General features: G+C 38.0%; 4 protein-coding genes across 8 annotated transcripts in view; 2 read left to right on the top strand and 2 right to left on the bottom strand.

Moving 5' to 3' along the window:
* LOC146463838 (ATP-dependent DNA helicase Q5-like) overlaps positions 1 to 375 on the bottom strand; it is a 31,994-nt gene extending 31,619 nt beyond the window's left edge. For all 3 annotated transcript variants that reach the window (XR_014856801.1, XM_085084021.1, XM_085084022.1), the window contains exon 1: positions 155 to 375. Coding sequence is in view for 2 of the 3 variants with exons in the window: in XM_085084021.1 (XP_084940147.1) it covers positions 155 to 251 (97 nt within the window). In the remaining variant the exon portion in view is untranslated. The remainder of the gene's footprint in view (positions 1 to 154) is intronic.
* Positions 376 to 512: 137 nt separating this feature from the next.
* Positions 513 to 2,356, top strand: LOC146463837 (proline and serine-rich protein 1-like). The gene has a single exon (XM_085084027.1). It carries the CDS (start codon positions 651 to 653, stop codon positions 1,449 to 1,451), a length of 801 nt encoding a protein of 266 aa, XP_084940153.1. The 5' UTR covers positions 513 to 650; the 3' UTR covers positions 1,452 to 2,356.
* Positions 2,357 to 3,821: 1,465 nt separating this feature from the next.
* On the bottom strand, positions 3,822 to 7,331 carry LOC146463836 (V-type proton ATPase subunit G-like). The gene is made up of 3 exons (XM_085084028.1): positions 7,198 to 7,331; positions 5,351 to 5,451; positions 3,822 to 4,714 (listed from the first exon to the last, which is right to left on the bottom strand). Exons 1-3 carry the CDS (start codon positions 7,277 to 7,279, stop codon positions 4,547 to 4,549), a joined length of 351 nt encoding a protein of 116 aa, XP_084940154.1. The 5' UTR covers positions 7,280 to 7,331; the 3' UTR covers positions 3,822 to 4,546.
* Positions 7,332 to 8,260: 929 nt separating this feature from the next.
* LOC146463833 (uncharacterized) overlaps positions 8,261 to 9,625 on the top strand; it is a 30,678-nt gene continuing 29,313 nt past the window's right edge. For 2 of the 3 annotated variants that reach the window (XM_085083861.1, XM_085083863.1), the window contains exon 1: positions 8,262 to 9,033. In XM_085083861.1, coding sequence (XP_084939987.1) covers positions 8,491 to 9,033 — 543 coding nt within the window. In that variant the 5' untranslated portion in view covers positions 8,262 to 8,490. Of the gene's footprint in view, positions 9,034 to 9,625 lie in introns of all 3 variants that reach the window. The other variant, XM_085083862.1, reaches the window with a different exon arrangement.

The raw sequence follows: 9,625 nt of genomic DNA, 5'->3' as shown, positions 1-9,625 counted from the left end.
GTTTATACGAATTTAGTGTAGAAAAAGTAAGAAGAAAATAGTTTCCTTCCATGATATTTCTGGACCTTCAGAAAATAAAAGTTAAGCTAGCAAAAAAGTTAAGCTGACAAAAAGTGAAGCGAAAGATGAAAGTTTTCATTATTTTATAACCTACCACCATAAATGCACTCTATGGCTTCTTTCTGAAGTTTTGACTTAAAGTCCTTGTGCTTAAACACATCTCTCAAGGCAGCAAAAACTTCGGTTCCCATTTTTTAAACCATGGAAACGACTGCTTTCAATGAATGCTTGACAGAATGTTCGACGATGCCCGTGTCCGCCATTGTTTTGTCGAATATCTCGCCCCGGTTTCCGATCTTGTCCGAACATGTCCCGACAAAGTGAACGAAGGCCCGAGGTCCCAAGCTCTCTGTTTACATCCGCGGTCAACATGGCAGATCACGCTATGTGTGGGTGCTGCAAAAATCTGTAAACGGCATATGATGTAAGCATATTTAAAATACCATATACGTAGTTTCGTAGGTAGGACCACTTATTTTGAAGAAATAGCGATATTCTACTCTTTCAAGCTTGAGTTCAAACCGAAAGGAAGCTATAAAGCTAAGCTGAAGCTTGATAAGTAAGGCTAATTACCCGTAGATATCGTAGATATGGATCCTACATCATTTGGAATCGTGAAAGGAGAAGTCCAGCGCCTTCCATTCAAGGACGACAAAGTTAAAGCCATCGCTTATGCTCAAGGAAATTTCTACTCCGAACAAGTCGCAGAGTTGTTGAGAGAGTTCGGTTTCGACGATGGTCGCTTAAAGGCGCTGCAGGCTTGTGTTGGCAAGATGCTACCAGCGACCTGTGCCGGTATCATTCCCGTTCTGAGGGCTTTCTCTTTCGACACCAACAAGGTTTCAGCGCTAGAGCTGGTATCCGTTCAGGTGACAGATCCCTTAAACTTCGTGGTGTTTAACGAGGTTTTCCCGTACATCAACGAACGCAATCGTGTTCGAAACATCATGCAAAGAAGGGCAACTATGGGTCCACCTCAGTTTCCTGCTGCAGTCAATCCTGCTGTGGCAGGCAATCCTTATCCGTATGGAAGACCCAGACCCTCTGTAGATCCAAACGACCCAGTATTCAGAGCAGCTGATTACGCAGTTACAGGCGCAGTTAATGTTGTGGAAGGTGCGTGCAATGCCTTGTTTGGCCGGTCTCAGCCACGTGGTGGTGCTGTCATTGTCCAAAGACCAGTGGCGTACCAGACAACAACTTCTTATGTGACACCACCTGGTGCAGGAGTGCAAGTCGTTCATGTCCCCCCTGGTGCTACAGTCACAACTATCCCTCCAGCTGCACCATACCCACGACAGGCATATCCAATGGGTACCTACCCCATGGGTCAAGCACCACCGCCATATCAACCTCAAGGAAGGTACCCAGCACAGCCCCAGTGGAAGTAAAATTGCTGGCGGATGGAAAATAATTATTACTTATAATATTGAAGGGCTTGATGCATAAAGGCTCAGATACACACTTGAAAAAAGAGCTGAGCAAACTTCCTTGCAGGGTGATTAGCTCAGCTGTTTCATTATATATGTGGTTGAGTTTTCATGAGTTTTTAACCTCGCGACTCAGTGAGGAAAATATCTGTTGTGTTTGATGTTTGAGATTTCACCTTGTGAGGCGAAATTCTCTCACAAACTCACTGCACACTTGAGGAAACAGCTGAGCTGATTGCCTCACATGGCAGTTTACTCAGCTCTTTTCTGAGTTGTGCAGCAGGCTTAACTGACTTATAGTGCTTTTTAGATCCCATTTTTGTAGTTGTTTTGGCTCAGATTTGGCTCAGATTTGCCAGATGTTTTGCATTTGGCCACCAATTCCTTAGGAAATGTTGCCAAAGATCTTTTCACTTTTTTGCAGTAAGTTCATGTGGAGTAAAGAAAACCATGATTAATTGGCAAGATTTGTTTTTATGACAAAATTAAATGCAAAGCAGTTGAAACACATCGAGGCAAATTGTTCCTGAAGGAATTGAGCAGTATGCCCATGCAAAACATCTGGCAAATCTGAGATAAAAAGCAAATATAGTATGACTCAATTATTATGGCTCAGTTATGTCCCGAGTGCCTCAATTGCATTTGGCAATGGCAGTACCATATTCCTTAAGGTCAATACAGTATGTAGTACAGTATATTGAAGATTTTATTGTAGCAAATTTGTTTGTAGTTAATAACTTTTAAGTGGTTTTGAATAGCCATTATAGCCAAATGAGACACACCATTTCTTAAGGATGGTGCCTGTTAATAAAGAAGTACTTTTGTGTTGTTTATGACTATGTGGGGAAAGCAGATCTGAGTAAGGGTTGTTGGAATCCAAAAAGAAAATTGGGGTAACCCTCATTTTTTTGGAGATAATTAAGCAACAAAATTGAAACAAAATGTTTTAAAAAACAGTAAAATACAAAGCAATGGTTAGCTTTTTTTCTTTTCAAATAATTTGAAGCTTTATTATCTCTGAAAAATGCATGGCTACACCAAATTTTCTTTTTACATACCAAGAGCACTTGCTAATTCAGCTTTTCAGCATAATTTTAAATTGTGCAAAAATATCCGTGTTAGTAGGCACCACCCATATGTAGGAAACCCGAGTATCTCGAGATACACGAAACGTATGCGCAGTTACAAAAGTAGAAACCGTCCTTAAGATATATCTGAAAATCTAATCACTCCCCCCCACCAAATTTAATGCCTCCATGGTACAGTAAAAGTATATCCTTGTAAACTAAACTTGATGTTCAATGTTTCAAAGCTAAAGAAATGTGCTTTGTAACACCACAGGCCTTAAACATGTTATATTATTTTCGGTCAAATGTTGTTGTAATACCAAGTACCAGATATATTATTATGGAAATTATAGAGTACAAGGTTGTATGTTGTAATAACAGGACTCAAGAGTCTTGTCTAAAATGAAATAAAGAGCTCTTTGATCCTCTGTAAATCTCTGTTTTGGTAACATGACATTGTTTGTTGAAGTATATGAGTAGCCTTCTTCCTTCTCTTGAAAGGAGACTGACTTGATTGTCCCCAGGTTTCTCATGCTTACTCACTCTGTACAACTGAAGTCACTGAAGGCTTTTAAAGAAAACATCTGAAATTCATGTAAAGTGTAAAACATTTTGATACTTTCTCTCTGTGTAAAATAATCTAATAAGTATTTAGCGTTAGTTGAAGTATACAGGACATTTTCCACTTAACTGGCTATATGAGCTAGCCAGAGCCGCAAGTCTACACATTGCTTGATGGTTAGAGCACCTGAATGGCTAGTGGAAGGTTATGGTGTCTATTCCTTTAGGGGACTCAAATTAATTTTTTCTTTACAGTCCCACAGAGTGACATGCTGAATAAATTTGAAGGGCTCATTTGAGTTAAGTGGAAACGTTCTGTGGAAGATAACTCAAATTTGGCATTGTCCCTAACAAAATATTGTTGAAAAGTAAATGAACCAATTGGATATGATTTGAGGTCAATTAAGCGAAATACTGTAGTACCATCACATAATATCAGAAGCCCTGTCTAAGATTAGTTTGTTTCATTTGAACTTGACAATGATGTCATGAGGGCATCAGACATTTTTTATTACAGTGTTATCACTTAATTTATCACATTTTTAATTTTAAATGTATTCCAAAAGCTTCTCTAAGTAAAAATGCTAATGTTTCATTTTTAACTGTAGAGTTCAATACAAGACAACAGTAAATTATTCATTGAAACTATGGTCTCTCTAAAACTAAACTAAAAATATGTGAATTGAAATACACCAACAATCAATTTAGTCAATTCAATTTTATTACACCTCCAGTTCATCATTGTCAATGATTTTCCATTCCAATACTGATCAGCTACATTGAGTGATGACACAAGATTTTTACTCAGAGACATCTCAATAAGGCTTTTCAATCCAACAAATCTTACATGCATAATCAAGTCACAATCACACAGACAACCACTCTTATCCTACATTTATAAATAAATCATAATGTCCAAGTCACTGTTATAAATTTTCATTAATCTGCATTTCTGTATGTTTTGGTATATCAAAACAGGAAAAAAATACCTAAGTAATGTCTTCTTACTTGCAAATATTTAACTGAAATCTTTCTCTAGGAAGGTAAAACTATTGTTGTATGTAAATTAATATTGCTGCTTCCTTGTTAAGTTGCATTTTTATATGATTGTGACATTAGTTTTTATCTTCACATAAAAAAGATATAATTTCAATTGAAAAAGAACAAAAGCAAAGGTTGAAAATTAAAAAAATACATTAAACCTTGCCCCATGACGCCCAGAATCTATCTCTGGGGCAAGTGATTAAAAATGACAAGAAATGTATGGCATTTTAAAGAAAATTTATCACCACTGATCTTCCACATTACATATTTATACTACGCACTTAATAAGTTCAATGCCTCGTTTGGATATACTGACTAATTCCAATGACTTGACCATAATTATTATTAATATATTTCACAGAGTCCTTTCAAGCATATTCTGTCCTATGTCCTCAGATTCTGGTGAAGTTCAGGTTTGATGTCATACACAAGACTCAGAAGCCTTTCTATCACTTTATCCTGATTTCCCTTTACACTTTGACCAATTTGGTCCAGCCTCACACCTGTCTGCTCCTCAATTTTGGCCTGGAAATCATCTTTGGAGCCCATGTGCTGTTCAATAACAAAAACAAAAAAGGCTGTTAAATGTATGTAGACCTCTGTTGCTCCAATGTTTTATACACTGTTTTGCACTTTTTGTCCAATAAAAAGATGTATGATTAAAGGCAAGATTTGCAGTTCTATTGCAAAATGAAGCAGTGGACAAAACATTAGAGCAACATTTCCTGGAGACTATGGAATCTCAGCTGAAACAACAAATATGCAATCAGAAATGCACTATAAAGTCCCACTTAAATGGTTTAAACATTTGCTTCAACATGCGTTCAACACTTTGTTGGACCAAATGTCGGGGGCATTTGAACAGGTCGTTCAACATTGTTGAAAGTGTAAAAAAATGTTGAAAGATTGTTGAACGCATATTGAATCAAATTAAACTGGTTCAAACTTTCATTCAACATCGATACAACATTGCCTTTGTTCTTGTAAATGTTGAATTGTGTTGAAGCCATTGACTCTGTTCATCCAACATAAATTATGTCCAACATCCATTCAACTTTTGTTGAATGAATGTTGATCAAATGTTGAAACTGTTTAAACAGGCCTTAAGTTGGTTATTAAGTGGTTATGCACTGAACCCTTCATTTGTAGGTAGAGATAATTTCCAGATTATATACATAATGCACTCACTTCTCTCTGGTACTCAGTAAACTGCTTCTCACGCTCATCCCTGTAATTCCTGATCTCAGCCTGTGCTTCCTCTTTTGCTCTTTTCAGCTTTTGTGTCTTCCCTGTAATAGAACATGAATGTAAGACTATGAATTCAGTCTTTACAGTCAGCCTACATCATACAAGACCAGTACAACTGTGTTTCCAAGAATGCAATGAACATTCAAATTCCTCTCTGTAACGTCCGGAAATTGAAAAGAATTTTCAACATTTCTTTGGAAATCTTTCCGAAAAAGAGGCATTAACTGAAAAAAAAAAAAAAGATTCAAAAATTTTACTTGGGAAACAATAATTTATTGTTATTCCTGAAATACTTAATGCTGTAATGTACATGTAGAGAAAAATTCACAGCTTTATAAATACCGTCATTAAACTAGGGAAATTTCTACAGGAACTCTGAAATCACATCGGCGATGTTCAAAACTCTGGTCAAATTTAAAAAATACCGGTCATGCATGATGTGGATTGACTTTAACTGTAACCTCTGAGTTGAGGATTATCACCACCTTGGATTGTTTGGAAAACTTGACTTCAATCTGCCCACTGTTAATACTGGCAGCTACAATATTGTACTACATTATGCTAGCATTTTTTTAGCGAGGCATTAAAGCATTTATAGCATTATTCAAGCATTTTAGTGGCATTTTTTGTTTTGGAAAATTACTTTTTTCAGAGAGTATAGTAATGACATTCCCTGCTAGCAGACGCCTTTTTTCCGTTGTATTCGCTGAACTGATGGGCGTGAGGAAAAGAGACCTCTGAATCAAAGTCCATTTTGACCCAGGGCAGAGGTCTCTTTTCCTTGTGCCCATCAGTTCAGCAAATGCAACTGAGAAAAGAGGCCTTTGCCAGCAGAGGAGTATTGACAATGTATTGTCAAGAGAAATGAAAACTGAACTCAATAAACATTTTAGAAATTCAAATGCCGAGTAAAAAATGCTGTTTACAACAGCTCAGAGTCAGTGGAGTAAAGAGTGAGGAGGGGTCAGAGGTGTATAATAGACGACTCAAGAATTAGGAGGATTTTTGCTGGATTAACACGTGTACGTCATTGTTACAGTTAACACTCTCTTAATTAAGGATGGCGCCTCCATATGCTACTGCGCATACGTTCTGGGAATCTTGATTTGTGACTATGTGGGAAAAGGAGATCTTAACAAGGACTATTTTACAGCTTTTCAGAATAACATTTGCTTGATTATCTCTGAAAAATGTGTGCTTAGCTCTAAAATAATTTCTTTTTAGATTTCAATAGCCCTTGCTAATATCTACTTTCCCTGCATAGATTATTAAATGCAAATTCTATACTCTTAACAAAACATCTTAAAATCATGATGTTTGAGAGAAAATTACGGTTGACAGGAAACAAAGTTGTTCACTGACAGGCGAATTAGAGGGTTGATTTTACATCTAACAAAACGGCAAGGAAAGGAAAAATGTTTTCGCCCTAAATTTATTTTTGCAGGGAACAACTCAACTCACAAGCTTTTATAATAATCAAGCTTAACTTAGCTTATATCACTTCGTAAACTTGTTTCGAAGTATACTTTAATTAAGGAAATGGGATCTAGTCAATGGTACTAAGAGCATGGGACATTAATTAATAAAAAAAAACACCGTCACACAGCAATAACACAAGTCTAAACAAAACATAAGTCTTAATTTTCTGTGAAAACCGGTAATCATCGTTAGGGCTGATCCCGTAGCTAAAGTTCCTATATATGAGCTTTAAAATCTTGATATCTTGAAGCCATTTCGTTTAAATTATCCATAAATGAAAGTAAAGATATTTAACTATACATTCTTACGTTTCCGAGCTTCAGAGACCATAGTTTCGGCCTTCTTTTCGGCCTGTAAGAGTTGTTGAATTCCTTGCGACTGGGACGCCATCTTGAAAATTCAGAGTGAACAAGTCATGTGACCACGCATGACCTAGCGAGGGAGGAGGGGAACGGACAGATTTTGCCCAAATGGTTTGTTTCTTGTTTTCGGCACTTTACGCGGGATGCCCTCAGGGCAGACTCTGTCAAGATTTCGGTCGCGTTCCTATTTTTTTTCTTCCTCGTAGTCACAAATTGCAATGAATAAATTAATTGAACCTGAATTAAATTCTGTTCTCTCCTTGAGGGGATATTTTTGTCTTCTATTGTTCTCATTGTCTTCAACAAAAACGGCCCAATCAGAAGCTACTGGATAGGGAGAGAGGGGATCGACTTATCCCTAACTGTGTGACGTAACATAGCCACTGGTATTTAAAATTGGCGGTCATATTATTTGCATGTTTTAGACTCAAATATGCCGTTTTCAGGGAGAAAACAGTTTAAACGATGGAAATTGGAAAGTTCCTGGCGCAGAAGGAGCCAGAAATCACGCTTAGTTTGACAGATTGTAGAAGCACAATGCGCGGCTAGGGGGAAAGGTCATTGATAAGTTTAAGGTGCGGGTACACATGAATTTGGATGGAATTTTGAGAGGTTTAAGGAAGGGATAGAAGAAAGAAAATGACTTTTGAAACACTAACAGACAGTTGATACCCACGCAAGACCTTATGCAAATTAATAAGTTGCATTTTTAAATTGTAACGTTTTAGATTTTTTTTACTTTAGCTTATGCTATTATCTTATTGCATCCAAAGTTCCTGTTTCAAATTGTAACGTAATTTGGCCTTAGGGTCAGTTCCTGAAATACCCTGCAAAAAAGAATGGCCGTGATTTTCGAAATATTAGAATATTTCCCTGCTGATCGTGAAATCAGCCTTTTTATTCATCAATCGTTTAAAAAAAAAGATGACAGGTAACATGATACTAAAAGGCCATTCAGTTTTAATACATGTATACCAAGAGAGGATCGTCTCTTGATGTATACCTAAAGCCCGAGTGAGTTGCTGTTTATAAAGACTGAGGATGACTACCTATAATTCGTAGTTATTGTTACTACAAATCTGGCCTATTCCGTCATATCCCTAGGTCCACATTTTATACCCTGTCCGTTGTCCGCAATCTACGCACACGCGCACTGGTCTCAAAAGTCACGTTTTATACACACGACCATTTGCCCAAAGACCGACATTCTGATCTGAAAGCATCGGAGACGAATTTCGGATGGCGGACGCCAACCTCCCAGACAGTGATCTAGAGGATCTCCCTACCGAACAACAGCGGCCAACTCTGTGGTCAAGGGCAAAATCAGTAGTTTTTAAAAACTTTTTGCCCATCTGTCTTGTATTCTTCGTTGTATTAGGAGTTATCGCTCCACAAGCTGGCGTGTTCTTCAGCAACCTGCCAACACAGTATGTATGCGTTGTGGGAATATTTTTTCACAGCGGACTCAAGCTTAAGACTGAAGAAGTGAAGGACGCTTTCAAATCTTTCAAGGCTCTACTCTGGGGTGTAATATGTATTTTGTTGATCACTCCAATAATCGGCGGACAGCTCACCGGCCTGTTGCCGTACCAACCTTACGCGGCCACGGATTCTTCGAAAGAAAATGGCACCGGTGTGAACGGAAATTACTCGACGAGTGTAATTTCCTCACCCGTTGAAGATCACTCGGAAGGTAGTCGGATTCTTGGCCCAGCTTTTTTCCAGATAGGAATGCAGATTTACTTCATTGTGCCGTGTACAATCTCGACAGGAATCATACTGGTGAGCTATAACCCCATTGTCTTGTCCCTCTCTTACGCTTTCGTGTCCTTTACATCCTCTGAGGTAGGGAAGGGAGGAAGGGATGGGGGTGAGAAAATCTGTTGGTACATAGTTATACAGTGGAACCGTGAATGAACGAACCTCTGCAAAACGAAGTCCTCTTTCTAACGCACGATATTCTCCATCCCGACCTTTTAAAATGTATTGAAAAGAACCTTGATATAACGAAAATTTCCCTAGTCCTTTGGCACTTCGTTAAATTGAGGGTCCACTCTACTCAACTCTCGCCTTGAGGACACCCCACTATTAAGGACAGGAGCTGTAAATTCCCGGCCGAAACTTCAAAGAAATGTACTGAAATAAACTCCGGACTATTTACGCTATTTTCCTATATTACGCAGGAATTGCGGACACTTGTTTAAATCTCGTTACAACGGACGTCTTGGACGTATTGAATGACATATCGTTTGTCATTTTTGTCGATAGAAATGATGAGAAGGTGAAAAAATATTACTCTTTCATTCAATATATACGTCCAACGTCTCCGTTCCAATCTTCAAAGTACTTCCGCTGTACTGTATTTACATCAAGA

The sequence above is a fragment of the Pavona decussata genome, unplaced genomic scaffold (genome assembly GCF_977016875.1).
Source record: "Pavona decussata unplaced genomic scaffold, jaPavDecu1.1 SCAFFOLD_174, whole genome shotgun sequence".
Lineage (NCBI taxonomy): Eukaryota > Metazoa > Cnidaria > Anthozoa > Scleractinia > Agariciidae > Pavona > Pavona decussata.
This window is presented reverse-complemented; position numbering and strand designations above follow the sequence as displayed.